Source organism: Polyodon spathula, chromosome 5 (assembly GCF_017654505.1).
Source record: "Polyodon spathula isolate WHYD16114869_AA chromosome 5, ASM1765450v1, whole genome shotgun sequence".
Lineage (NCBI taxonomy): Eukaryota > Metazoa > Chordata > Actinopteri > Acipenseriformes > Polyodontidae > Polyodon > Polyodon spathula.
This window is the reverse complement of record NC_054538.1, coordinates 18861792-18876860: the sequence shown is the minus strand read 5'-3', so window position 1 is coordinate 18876860 and position 15069 is coordinate 18861792. Positions and strand designations below refer to the sequence as shown.

The following is a 15069-nucleotide window of genomic DNA, read 5'->3' as shown; positions in this document are numbered from 1 at the left end:
CTTGGCTTTCCATATCAATCAATCTGTGGAATTGGATGCTTTCCATCCACCTCCTTTTTAGTCTGGCAGGAAGCGACAGCGGCTATCCAAGTGGATAGCAGACACGGTCAGGACCCTCCAGAAAAGCTAACTGCCCATTTCACCAGGGGCCTTGCAACTGCATGGGCTTTATTCCAGACTGCATCTGTCAAAGACAATCTTGCCTTTGTTATGGCTTGGGTATACTCACCTATTTGGTAATGGTTACATTTCCTACATGAAAGGGAACATTAGGTTATTATCATAACCCTGGTTCCCTGAAATAGAAATGTAACCATTAACCTTCAAGGTTGCAGCATCCAATATTCAGAGCAGACTTGAAAAAAAAAAATGACTTTGACAGCAGTACTTTTGATGCCTCGGGTTGGAGTCACGACTGCATCACAGGATCAAAGAGTAGCTTTGGTGTAAAGTATTTAGGATTTCGGTCTTTAGGAGGTAAATACCCATTCAGTAATGGTTTCATTTCTATTTCAGGGAACCAGGGTTATGATTATAACCTAATGTGACTGGACTTGAATTAAGAGAGTACAGTAAACCCTTGCAATAACACCCTTCATTATAACGAACCTGGCTCATGGACCCCAGGTAAAAAAATAAATAAATAAATAACACACTGTCAACACTGCGGTTTGTACGCACTTTGCAGTAAGGCAACTCTTTTTTTGTCTCAATAAAAAGCAAGCGCTGTGTAATGCCTCCCAAATGAAAATAATTTTATGTTGCAACAAGGCTGGAAACTATATTCATTGTTTGAAAAAAGGAGTAACACAGGCATCTCTGTCATGAATATTGGTTGTCAAAATTACTCTGTTTTTTGGCTTGTTCAGCAACCATGCGGCAATTAAGTGATTGAAGAAAAAAACAACAAGAAGAAACCTTTTATATCAAACTTCTCATGTCGGGTTGATTTAGAATAAAAAATCAGTTTGGGATTCTTGCATGCTGGATTAAGATTTGATGCACTTTGAAAAGATTTGTGTCAGATTGATTTTGAATAAAAAATTCAGCTTCAATTCGTGATTTTTGCTTTATGTACTGTGTTTTAATTCTTTAACAAATAGAATAAAGCAAAGGCAGACTACTGCATACATGAGACGAACAGGTACATATAATTCTACTTGCATGCACAATATCATCTCATTAACTTACTCCAACAGTTTATCATTCATTTTGAATGTCCTTTCGCTATAATGAACCCCCTGATATAACAAACAAAAGGCTTGGGCCCCAACAGGTTTGTTATAGCAAGGGTGTACTGTATTAGGCTATTGGCACAAAAGTGTCAGCAGCAAAGAGAACACCACACCTCATGCTTTTTTCTTTTTTCCATGACTTGTTTTCTGACTGTGGGAAGTATCCTTGACTTGGATTAATAATGAACTAAACATTTTGCAAAAACAATTTCCAGAACTCGGGTTTTCAATATGTTCACGCCAGTTTATCTCCTGTTTTTCATTCAGCAACAATAGATTTATAATTAGTATTATAATTATAATTAGTATGCATGAACCAGGCTCATTTTTACTGGCCTTTCAAGAGGCAGTTGAAAAAAAAAATACAAGAGAAAAATAAACCAATAACTTTTCCTGTAGTTCCATTCTGTGCAAAGTGATTTATAGTCGGTGTTACATGCTTTAATGTACTGAGTTATTACTGAAGTAAGTAGCGGCTGCAAATTATCTGTCATGAATGATCTGAACCTAGAATATTTGGGTAAGCATATACAAAAAAAAAAAAAAAAGAAAAATCATATTCTTTATCTCCTGCTTCTATTTCAGCCAGTTCCAATAGTAAGATAGACTGACTCAGTTTCATCTGATGAAAGTATAAGGGCCTGTGTGAACTAGCAATTGTTGTTTCATCAATTCATTTTAAAATGTGTGGCAGCACCTCCATACATTATGATTAGGCACAAATGCACAAGCTGTAAGTGGAACCTGAAGAGAAGGCACACATTCAGACACTCTGCGAGTGTGTGTGCGTGCGTGTGTGTGTGCATGTGTATTTATGTGTAGGTGGGGAAGGGATACTGCTCCTTATGTTTTTATATTCGATCTTCGATTCAATCTTATTAGAAATGTAATGTAGCATGTTTAAAATTACGTACCAGGATTTGGAAGGATGAGATTATGATGATTTGGCGTTGGTATATACCTGCAGCTTGCTGTAGATTTGAATGACTTTTAGCTGAGTTGTCACAATATAAATGCTGTAGAAGAAAAAGCACCTACATCACACTATCACCCTAATACCCAATTTCTTTCAGCATTTTTCAGTTAATTAAGTGGTGCTTTACACTTACATTGCTAAAAACTGCCAATTGCTAAAGAGCTTTGTCCAGGAAAGTGAAGTTCAATCAAGAAGAGAAGCTTTATACAGAGACATTCTTACTTCTACATTTCAACATGGTATTACACTTTGAAAAAATGTAGTAATCTTATTATTTTACACGTTTTAAATGCAAGCACTGCAATACAATATTGGTGCATGCTTTCTAGAACACATATGTGTTCCAAATCCTGTGTAAATACATAAAGGTTGCAAACTTGGCTTTTTTATTAAAACACTAATCTTAAAGATGTTGAAAAGGGCTTACTAAAGCATATAGCCTTTTTTAATAATAGTCTTTGCTGAACTTATGGTACATACAGATTTATACTACGATGAGAGGAAAAAAAAGTACTCTATAGTAACTATGCAGACCATAAAAAATGTGTATGCTATATACAGTATTCATGTTTTTGTCTTTGTCACCAAATACATGTTTATTCATGAACTGTGGGAGTTAAAATCAAATGAATATGAAGTAAACATAAAAACCATATAGCATCTCATGATCAATTAAAGTTTGACTTATGTGTTCAATATATGATCACATCAATAGGAAATCAAATAATATTTAATATTACAAGTGTCTTGTGGTGACATTTATAAGATGTATTCCCATACGGCTTGACGGCTTGGAACTGCTATATTACAGCGCTAAATTAAATGTGTTAGTTTTTTATTTTTTATTTGAGACTTTAAAAAAAACAAACATTTTTATTAAAAATGAAAACAAAACTCACAACACAGGAGTCTATTCAATTTATGTAAATAAATGTATTTAAATTGATACGGTGGATCTAAATATCACCATAGTTTAAATCGTCAAAAGAAGACTTCTCTAAAGTGGGTCTCTTTTTTTTTTAGTATATTTGTATTTGTATAGTAAGCCAGTCAAATGTAAATAAACAAAATGCCAGCTGTGGTCCAGTGCCTTTACTGTAGTGTTGATCAATATGGACCCTGTTGTCTTGGTTAATGATGCATTCTCTATGGATTAGGGGGACAGGGGTTCTTTTCCCCTTTATGTGAACTTGTTATGATAAACAAGTCTATTTATAAAATTTGTCTCAGATGAGCCACCTGTCAGCAGTGTGCACGAGATTACCATGGGACCAGTTCCTTGCCAAGTCTCTTATAGTAGTTATCTTCCCCCAAAAGGGATGGTTCTAGCCAGCAGCTTGTGCCCATAGAGACCCAATCAAGCGCATTGCTTCACTGCACTTGGTGGCAAAGACACAGAGACAGAGATCATTTGACTGAAGCACAGACTGCAGATTTCACCCCTGTGCCTGCATACATTACAACTCACCAGTGGGATCCATGAAAAGTGTAATCCACTGCCATGTACACATTGTGCATGGGATTTGAATATAAACCATTGTGAATTCTGTCACAATTGACGGTTTCTGTTTTTAGTATCAAAGGTTAAGTAAACATTGAGTATTGATACCAAATAAGACAGATTTTGTAGTAATATAATATTGACTGAAATGTTTTAGACTGATGGTGATGATGTGAACCTGCATTAAACTAAAAGCTGCCCACAGTAAAACCATTGATCTGCCTTTTGACTAGGAAGTGTTTAATGCAGTAGAAGAGCTCTCAAACAATAACTGTGCAGGGTAATTCTAAAGTCACTAGGCCATGTTGTGCTGCTGTTGTTGAAAAAACAATATTCAATGAAATAAAAACAGGCAGCAAAATTATAAAATTACACCACAGACAATCTTGTCATAGAGTAACTGCAAATAACTTTTCTACATAGTTAAACATACACTTCATACATACAGCACATTTCTCCCCTAATTGACCCCTATTTAGCCCCTTTCACACTGGCATGCTCTACCAAGGTCAGAACCTACCCGGGTTAGGACCCAGTGTCATTTGGGTTGGCTGTGCGATTTTCTCACTGCTTTTGATAAAGCAGGATTGACCTGGGTGACAGACGCAAGTACACAATGTACATATCAAGAGATGCAACGTGTTACGGACGCTTCCATCCAAGCTTCTCTGGATTGAACCGTTGGCCCAATTGTTGATTAGAGCAAATGTTTATTCATCCCTGCTGCAATCTGGCTCATGCTGTGTCTCAATCAACAAAAATCTGGCTAAACAGAATAAAAAGAAATGTTTCTTGCGGAAGTGAAACCTTCACGCAAGCGTGGCTGTTTGTTATTTCATTGGCTTACAAACGGCCATCATGCATTTTGTTTCAATGACCCAGGTCAAATCGTGTCTACCCACATCCTGAGGTGGGTCTCTGCGACCTGGGTTCTGACTACCCGGGTCACAATCCATGTACCTGGAGCCAGGTAGTAGTACCAGTGTGAAAGGGGCTTTTTAAGCAGTTCACTACTACAGTGTATATAGCAGCTTCAAGTTCTACTTCAAGAACATATCAGACCTATTGGATTTTACTAATTAAGTGTCATGTTTTTTAAAGCTGTGCTATGTTTCTTGTCAAGTTTATGAACTAAGAATTACATTCAGTTTGTTAAAATGGTTAATCCTTGTTAACATTTTGATAGTAAGGTTTTAGGTCATGGATTGCAGCAATTGCACATAACCAGTGCAATATTTTCTGTCTGTTCTGCTTGAGCTCTAAAACTGGTCTCTCTTCTGTTTTCTATGTCTTTACAGAAATTTATGATGAAGGTAAGCAGCCGAACAGCCCCGGTTCCCCATTGTGAAAGTACACATTACATCCCAAACTGTTTCATTGTCTTGCATGCTTTTTCCCCTTTCCATTCCCAAAAGCACTTTGCATCTGTTATCACCTTCTGGCGCGGATTCTCTTGCAACTTTGAGTCTGTTTCAAATTTAGCTAATCATGATTTTCCATAATTGGCAGCCCATTCTCCGTCACACAATCTGCAGTGTGATAAATTGTTGGGAACTCCTGTACGCAGTCTAGCCTTGCTGGTTCACTTGATTGTCGATAAAGTCCTATTCTTTCCTAATTAAAGCACGTGTTAAATGCTTGGCCTGATGATGTCTTGATCGAGGCTAACTTGTATTTCTGACCATAATCAAATTGCTTTCTAACAGCTCTGTTGAGATGCCTCCTAAAACAATACATGTTGCATGTTATGGTCCTGAGGTCACGTTACGGACTCAAGACGTTACGGAAGATATATATATATATATATATATATATATATATATATATATATATATATATATATATATATACAGCTCTGGAAAAAATTAAGAGACCACTGCAAAATTATCAGTTTCTCTGGTTTTGCTATTTATAGGTATGAGTTTGGGTGAAATTAACATTTTTGTTTTATTCTATAAACTACTGACAACATTTCTCCCAAATTCCAAATAAAAATATTGTCATTTAGAGCATTTATTTGCAGAAAATGACAACTGGTCAAAATAACAAAAAAGATGCAGTGTTGTCAGACCTCGAATAATGCAAAGAAAATAAATAATAGTAATAGATCAAAGCTACTACTATATCTATAATACCTGCTGCAAGGCATTATGAGCAAGAATTGTCAAGACAAAAGATCTGACTTGATACAAGTGATACACCTGACAATATGAGTTCAGATGTTGGGTTCTGCTATTTAAAATAAATTCCTGATGTTTCACAAATCTTACGGCCGTTCTGGAAACAGACTCCAACTATTTAACCATGTTGCGAACCTGTTGAATTTAAAAAAAAGTCCTGGTCTTCTGTGGTGGCCATAGAATTGTTTTGGTGTTTTTTTTTTTTTTTTGCCTCCTGTACACCCCCTGTTAAATAAAAAGATAAAACAATACCTATAACACTGACAGCTGGAGACGCTGATTATATTGTATACATATGTTTTGGCAAAATGTTACGGAAGAGCAAACAGTTTTAGAAAGAGTCCTGTTGCCAAGACCCATATATCTTCCGTGAACCTTTTGTGTGTTTAAGGAAAAAAAAACAAGTAATCGGAGTTGGAAGCTTTCCACTTAGTAGGAAGAGAAATGGTGACACCTCAGGTTACAATTGCAGCACATTTCTTGTTTTACCCATACAGACCGCACATGGGGGAGGTCACCGCACTCTTCTCTATGGGCACGCTGTCCTGCTCAGGCACTCGTACAGTGGAATGGTAAGTGTACTTTGTGAGAATATTAATAAAGAATGCTTACTACTTTCTGCTACTTCCAGAACTGTTTTTGATAATATGTTTCCAGGGGTGTAGCTTGGAATAGATTTTTACTGAGGTAAAAATCACATTTTTGTCTAAAAAAAAAAAACCTGATATGATGTTAAAGGTGAACGCTATCATCTTACAATGCCTGGAGACTGTTAATGCAAACAGCAAAGCAATGTAAGTCATAACTCTTTAGCCAGTCACCCACCTTGGATGATGTTTGAAATTTCATGACCCATATTTTTTAAAACAAATTGTCTCCCAGCAACACCACACCAACCTAAAATTACCATATTCACACTATCAGAACTACTTGATATTAATATGACAAAAAATAGAGCTTATAAATGTGAATAAGCAGATGGGTTTATACGTCCATTGAGACATGTGTTTGGTTCACTGCTACTGAAGTTAAAGCCTTGACTGGTGACACTGATGCTACAGCTGGAACTGGTAAAACTGGTGCTGACACTGCTGGAACTGGTCAGACTGGTGCTGACACTGCTGACTGGTCAAACTGGTGCTGACACTACTGGAACTGGTAAAACTGGTTCTGACACTGCTGGACTGGTCAGACTGGTGCTGACACTGCTGGGACTGCTAAGACTGGTGCTGCTGAAGTACTTATTTTGAATGTTTTAGTATTATTGTTTTTATTTTTATGTTGTATACTTGTTTTTACTATGAAGCATTTTGGGAAGCCTCGCCATGAAAGGTGCTATATAAAATCAATTTAATTGATTGATTGATTGGCACTGGTAAAACTGGTGCTGCCACTGCTGTAACATATACTGTAGCAAGTCGGTCTGTGTGCCAAATATACATGGCCCTATGCATTAGCCAGTAGACAGTACTGTATAATGCTATAAACGTAGGCCAGGTAGGGCAGTACTTGGACAGAGCATCAGTGTGCAGTTAAAGTGAAAATAAATAAATAAACCCATTTAAATAAAGCAAACTCAACTGCCTGGTTTACACATTTTCTAAAACACATCAGTATTAAAAACAGTACTTCCTTGGATTTTTTTTTTTCTCTAAAGAAAAACATTAGGAATTTTTTTTAAAAACTGATGCTGCCAAACAGTGAATTTATGGATAGAATTTTAGCCCCTGGCATCGGGGCCATCGCACAAAACTACAATGCATGAAAAGTAATGCTGGGACGAACACAGGATTTTCATGTTCAGATCATCGCTCAGAATATAAATATTCATTCAGATATTTGTTTGTTTTCAAAAAGTAATAAAAGCCATTAGAAAACGATTGAGAGCGAACAGCCAATCAGCTTCCAGATCTAAAGGGCTTCTATTTTGCATAGATGCCTGCTGGAACGTTGAAATGCTTAACAGCGAATTCAATTTTAAATCAATCTGCGCATACGTACCGGCTTTTTCTCTTAACATTGCAAGCTACAACTAATCTGATAACATAAAAAAGCTACTTAAACATACTTTCTGACACTGGTCTAGAGACAAGAGCAATCATGTCTGTGACAGGACACCGTAATGAAGGCTCAATTCACAGATACTGGACAGTATTATCAACAGGGAAGACGCGATTGGTCCACGCTTCTGTCATCGGCTGGAGCCGAACAACACCCTCTCTTAAAACCAGCCAGTCTGTTGTTTCAGTTCTTTCCGCAACAGCAGTAAGACCCCAATAAATAAATATGTTTGCAGTAACAGTAATTTTAATAATAATAATATTTTCTACATGTGTATGTCGTTTTTCAATTCTAATTATGTTAGGGACTATTTTCCTCAGCGGAATGTTACCTGATGAAATATCAGAAGTTCAAGGTAATTATAGGTTTTAAAGTTTTTTTTTAAAAGAGAAAATAAAGAAATAAATCGTTTTCTAATAGCGATAGAACCCTGTCGATGCGGGCTCTACCGTGTGGTAGATGACCTTTACTTTCGTTAGTGCCCTTCGGCTCGGGACGCATAACTCCAATCGCGGTCATCTACCACACAGGCGAGCCGCATCGACGGTTTCTGTCGCTTAATTATATTGCTCAGAACCCAGTCAAAGACAGCATAGCAGCAGGGGCAGGGGGGCATGGCCCTTTGGTGTGTGCTTTTATTTTATCGCAAGACGTTACAGTGTGTAACTGTGACAAAGTGCCCGCCCCTGTGTGTTTTTTCTGTTGTATGTTGAGTGAGGTGTGTTAAATGTTGGTGTATAGACATTGGTACATGGAATATAAACGGGTCTGTGTTTCACATGTGTTTAAAAAATGTATAATTGTATTTAGGCACGGGATTGTTCATCACTTCACGTGCATTTAAAGTATTTAATATGTGAGCACGAGGTTGCACATAATTAATTAATGTGTTGGGATTCAAGAGAATAATTAATTGGTAAATGAATCCCAGCACAACAGTATATATAGATGCATGTTTTACTCACGCGGGGTTGTTGGGTGTTCGGTGAGTAGGGAACAGGAGAGAGAGGAGTTTAATATCAATTGCTATTACGTGCTGGTGGGACCAGCATGATACTTGTTTGTTTAAACACACCGTGTTTGTTAGTGTGTCGATCTTCTCACCGTTTGTTAACCAACCAATGGTTGAAGACGTGGTGCACACGGGAAGGCTTCACCTATCTTGATCATTGGACCACTTTCTACAACGAGGACTATCTGTATAGACGGGATGGACTGCATTTAAATAACAAGGGAACTAGTCTACTTGGAGAAAAGATCCTCGAGCAGGTTCGGAAGCATTTAAACTAGAAAGGAAGGGGGGAGAAATCAACAAAAAAACAGAAGGGAGACCGCATCAAAACAAGAACAACAACTCAGGTAAGACAACCATTAAATGTGTTTATCTAAATGCTAGAAGTATCAGAAACAAAATTCTAGAACTTGAAGCTACTGCACTAACAGGTAACTATGATGTGATAGGTGTTACAGAAACGTGGTTATCTGAGAGTGATGGGGACGAATATAATATTTGTGGGTATACACTGTATAGGAAAGACAGGCAGGACAGACGAGGAGGAGGGGTAGCGCTATACATAAGAAACAGTCTTGAAGCCCAGGTGTTAAACCTGGACAAAGAAAATAAAACCGAATCAATATGGGTCAGAATAACAGACAAAAATTCAAAAGGCATAATAATAGGAGCATGCTATAGACCGCCAGATTCAGACGGTGAGCACAATAATCTGTTATACAATGACATTAGAAATGTGTGTAGCAAAGGAGAAGCCATACTAATGGGGGATTTCAACTTCCCCCAAATAAAATGGGAAAACCCGGTGGGTAGCGCGAAGGACGAAATAGAAATGGTGGAAATGACAAATGACTGCTTCCTAACACAATTTGTGAAGGCACCCACTAGAGGGGAGGCATGCCTTGATTTAGTCTTTTCAAATAACGAAGATAGAATAACTAAAACAGAGGTCAGAGAACCACTGGCAAACTCAGACCACAACATGGTCTCATTTGAAGTGTTTTTTAAATCCCCAAAAGTAAAGACTAAAGCTAAGGTTTACAATTTTAGAAAAGCAAACTATGAAGGCATGAAACAGAGACTAACAGAAGTAGATTGGAGTAAAATAGAGAAAACACCCACAGAAGAAGGATGGTTGTTCTTCAAAAATGTAGTACTAGAGGCGCAAAACAATTATATCCCTAAAGTAGACAAATCTAAATGTAAAACTAAATTGCCAAAATGGTTTAATAGATCAATTAAAAAAAATATTCAGCGAAAAAAGGCACTTTACAGAGCATTAAAAAAGGACCAAAAAGAAAGTACACAGAAAGAGTACACAGAACTGCAAATGCAAGTCAAAAAGGAAGTTAGAAAGGCCAAGAGAGAAATAGAAATGAACATTGCTAAGGGAGCTAAAACCAATTCCAAAATGTTTTTCCAATATTACAACAGCAAGAGAACATTCAAAGAGGAGATTAAATGTTTAAGAGATACAAATGGCAAAATCGTAGAGGAAGAAAAAAAAATAGCAAATATGTTAAATGATTACTTTTCACAAGTTTTTACAAAGGAAGATACTGACAACATGCCCCACATGTCATCCAGTTCCTATCCAGTTTTAAATAACTTTAGCATAACTGAGGCAGAAGTGTTAAAGGGACTAGGAGCTCTTAAAATAAACAAATCCCCTGGGCCGGATGAGATCCTCCCAGTAGTACTCAAAGAAATGAAAGAAGTAATTTACAAACCGCTAACCAAGATCATGCAGCAGTCTCTTGACACAGGGGTGGTACCGACAGACTGGAAAATTGCAAACGTAATACCGATCCACAAAAAGGGAAACAAAACTGAACCAGGTAACTACAGACCAGTAAGCCTGACTTCTATTATATGCAAACTTATGGAAACTATAATAAGAGCCAAAATGGAAAATTACCTATATGGTAACAGGGTACTGGGAGACAGTCAACATGGTTTTAGGAAAGGGAGATCGTGCCTAACTAACTTGCTTGATTTTTTTGAGGATGCAACATCGATAATGGATAATTGCAAAGCATATGACATGGTTTATTTAGATTTCCAGAAAGCTTTTGACAAAGTCCCGCACAAAAGATTAATTCTCAAACTGAACGCAGTTGGGATTCAAGGAAACACATGTACATGGATTAGGGAGTGGTTAACATGTAGAAAACAGAAAGTACTGATTAGAGGAAAAACCTCAGAATGGAGTGTGGTAACCAGCGGTGTACCACAGGGATCAGTATTAGGTCCTCTGCTATTCCTAATCTACATTAATGATTTAGATTCTGGTATAGTAAGCAAACTTGTTAAATTTGCAGACGACACAAAAGTAGGAGGAGTGGCAAACACTGTTGCAGCAGCAAAGGTCATTCAAAATGATCTAGACAAGATTCAGAACTGGGCAGACACATGGCAAATGACATTTAATAGAGAAAAGTGTAAGGTACTGCACGCAGGAAATAAAAATGTACATTATAAATATCATATGGGAGATATTGAAATTGGAGAAGGAATCTATGAAAAAGACCTAGGAGTTTTTGTTGACTCAGAAATGTCTTCATCTAGGCAATGTGGGGAAGCTATAAAAAAGGCTAACAAGATGCTCGGATACATTGTGAAAAGTGTTGAATTTAAATCAAGGGAAGTAATGTTAAAACTGTACAATGCACTTGTAAGACCTCATCTTGAATATTGTGTGCAGTTCTGGTCACCTCGCTATAAAAAAGATATTGCTGCTCTAGAAAGAGTGCAAAGAAGAGCGACCAGAATTATTCCGGGCTTAAAAGGCATGTCATATGCAGACAGGCTAAAAGAATTGAATCTGTTCAGTCTTGAACAAAGAAGACTACGTGGCGACCTAATTCAAGCATTCAAAATTCTAAAAGGTATTGACAGTGTGGACGCAAGGGACTTTTTCAGCCTGAAAAAAGAAACAAGGACCAGGGGTCACAAATGGAGTTTAGAAAAAGGGGCATTCAGAACAGAAAATAGGAGACACTTTTTTACACAGAGAATTGTGAGGGTCTGGAATCAACTCCCCAGTAATGTTGTTGAAGCTGACACCCTGGGATCCTTCAAGAAGCTGCTTGATGAGATTTTGGGATCAATAAGCTACTAACAACCAAACGAGCAAGATGGGCCGAATGGCCTCCTCTCGTTTGTAAACTTTCTTATGTTCTTATGTTCTTAAGTGTTAGTCCGTTTTTATTTGTCTATTTATTTTGGCGTAAAGTGCCGTGTCCTGCCTTCTGTCTGTTTAAACCTTTTATTTTCAATAAACCAGCGCAAGCAAGCGTCTTCATCATTTCACTTCCTCTGTCCTGTCCCTGTGTATTCATTTCCTGGTTCTGACGTCACCACTCAGCCCTCTTTGTGACAGTAACACATTAAAGTGGAAAAATATCCCAGGAGTAAAGCATACATTGTGTAGGCCTTACTTTACCCCAGTGAATGAACTACGAAGCAAAGGATGCTAGTTCAAATTAAACATTGTTTTGTTTATTCCCTAAATAAATAGTACATAACCTTGACACCTCATTTTATTTATTTATTTATTTTTTTTTATTCCTTACCGTTGCGGTTTCCTCACAATAAACAGTGGCCATGGACACGGTTTCATAAATGACAAAAAATGTATAATATATACAATCTAAATCACTATGCGTGCATGTGCATAATCTAGTTTGTTTACCTTATGCTGTCTAAAACTTTTAAGTAGAGGCTCAAGAGCTGCTGTGTGTTTTTTTAAATGTATCAATCTCACATATTACACAGAGATCTAGGAATAACGACAGCAGGAAGGTTTGAAAACTGGATTACAAATCATAATAGATCAGCAGGGTCTAAAGCGAGGAAATATAGCAAGCAAGCGTGGCTGAGGAAGACAGGCGGTGCCACATCATTTTATAAATGTTTATGTACCCGAGTGGGACGTTTAGAAGTAGTTGTGGAATTCTGGACAACCCTGGGAGTTATAACGAGGGGATAGCAACACACAAATAAGACCAGAGCCGCGTTGAATAGTGGTGGCTATGGAAAATTTCTACCTGTGTTGGTAACGATGTGGTCCTGATTACCGTTGTTGGTATTCAGGCCACAGACAAGAGCGCCACCTGTAGGCAAAAATAAATCGGTGCGCCCCAGTGGTGTTTCAAAATAAAGTTCCGTCTCCTATGTCAGTGAATTCCCCACACCCCTTTCACAGTCAGTGAGACAGTTTAAATTTACATTACATTAAAAAAGTGCCCCTTAAAATATACATGACCCAGTTTCCTTTGTGTGCTCATAAGTGCTACATAACATGACTCCCTATTTAAAACAATAGCCAAGTACAATAGTCACGATTGTACTATTGTACTATATACAGACACAAATCACATTACAGCTATAACCAAAAGTTTTGCATTGCCTAGAATTTTAGGGTTAAGACATCACTAAAAAACAAACAAACAAACAAAAAAAACTATATGAACATAATTTTGATCTTTTACTTAACATTTTGTAATCAAAGAAACTACAAAAATCTACCAGAAGCCATAATAGTAGGACAGTATTTCATGTTAGATTTGGAATACCACATTTTTCAATTTATCAGTTTTTTCGTTAAGTATATGGAAAACTACAAAGCAGTATGTAATGTAGTATGTTTATGTATCATATTTAGCAGGTTTCATTCAATTTTATGACGCAAAAATTATGACTTCTATAGGGTGATGCAAAACCTTTGGCCATAGCTGTATGTGCTGAACATAGTCATAACTTGCCATTATTTGTTGCTAAATGTGTCTCTACTAGTAGAGTATGTAAAAAATGCCTTTGCTAGGGGTCATTTTAAATAAAGTGGGAATTGTAACTTCATTTGAACAAAACTGTGCACAGTTCTAATCGTCTTGCCCTGGGGGCCTGAGAGAGCATTAGAACCTGACACTGTTAGTTCTGTAAGTGTGTTGAGAGGGGCCATCTTGTGATAAATGTTCGGATTGTAAAGTGGTGGTACTTCTGTGAAAATGGCTTAAATATGAAAGATGAGAAAGCAAATTGCAGCAGTATTCTGAGTAGCAGGCAAAGCTCTGTGTGGGAGGAGGCCTATTAAAGCAGAGGGGATTTTTTGGTTTGAAAGGGGGCTGTTTTTTAAACAAGAGAACCAGATGTACACTTGCATTTTTCATTATGGGTCTGATATAGATTGATACATAATTTTTGCATAATGTAAATACAGTGATATGGCTACATTGGCTAACGACAATAGTTACATATTTGGTTATTCTTAATCTGACTTTAGTATTAAGACATCCACCACAATGTACTGTGCTTGTGCTTGATGCTGTCTGTCTTGTAATAAACTAGCTGAAATGCCACACTTCAGAGCAGAATATACTCTGTTTGATTAGCCCATGTGATTGCTCATTGCATTCTTTTGACTTTTCTGTTAGACTGAGCAGATGTAGAAAAATAACAATAGATGGATGTGCTTGTGATGTGATGGTATTGTGACCCCCTTGAAACCCTCATTGGGTCTGTTGGTGATTCTGCTCACACATTCCTTTAAAACCACTTACCTAATGCATACCATCATTAATCAGTACAAAGATGCAGGAGGTCTTGCAGATTGACCACATTTTTATTGTTGCATGGTTTCTGGACAGACTAAAATAGTTTTAGGTTAAAAGGATACACATTTCTATTCATTGTATGTGTGGGTAAATGCATGTGACAATTGATTTTATATATATATATATATATATATATATATATATATATATATAAGATATATATATATATATAATATATATATATATATATATAATATATATATATATATATATAATATATAGAGATTAACCACCTTGGTGGAATTATTTTCTTGTAATTCAATGCAGCCCTTTGATTGTTTTCTACATATCACATTTTCCCATTTGAGACATATGCCTGTATTTCATAGCGGTACATGTGATCTACCATTTTGGGTTCTCTTCCATTTGCCTCTATCAGTTGTGAGGAATTGATCAGTGAAGCCCACTTTGGAGGTTTACTTGCTTCTTTTGATTCCCTTTCCTTTTCTCCTAAAACTACATCACAAGTAGAGTTCATTTTTTTCTTTA

The 15069-nt window shown here is 37.0% G+C and overlaps 1 protein-coding gene across 1 annotated transcript in view; it reads left to right on the top strand.

Annotated features, from left to right (window-relative positions):
- The window catches only part of LOC121315498 (ryanodine receptor 2-like), a 247360-nt gene that overhangs the window by 90862 nt on the left and 141429 nt on the right, over nt 1–15069 (top strand). The window contains exons 4-5 of the mRNA XM_041249629.1: nt 5011–5025; nt 6390–6464. Coding sequence (XP_041105563.1) covers nt 5011–5025; nt 6390–6464 — 90 coding nt within the window. The remainder of the gene's footprint in view (nt 1–5010; nt 5026–6389; nt 6465–15069) is intronic.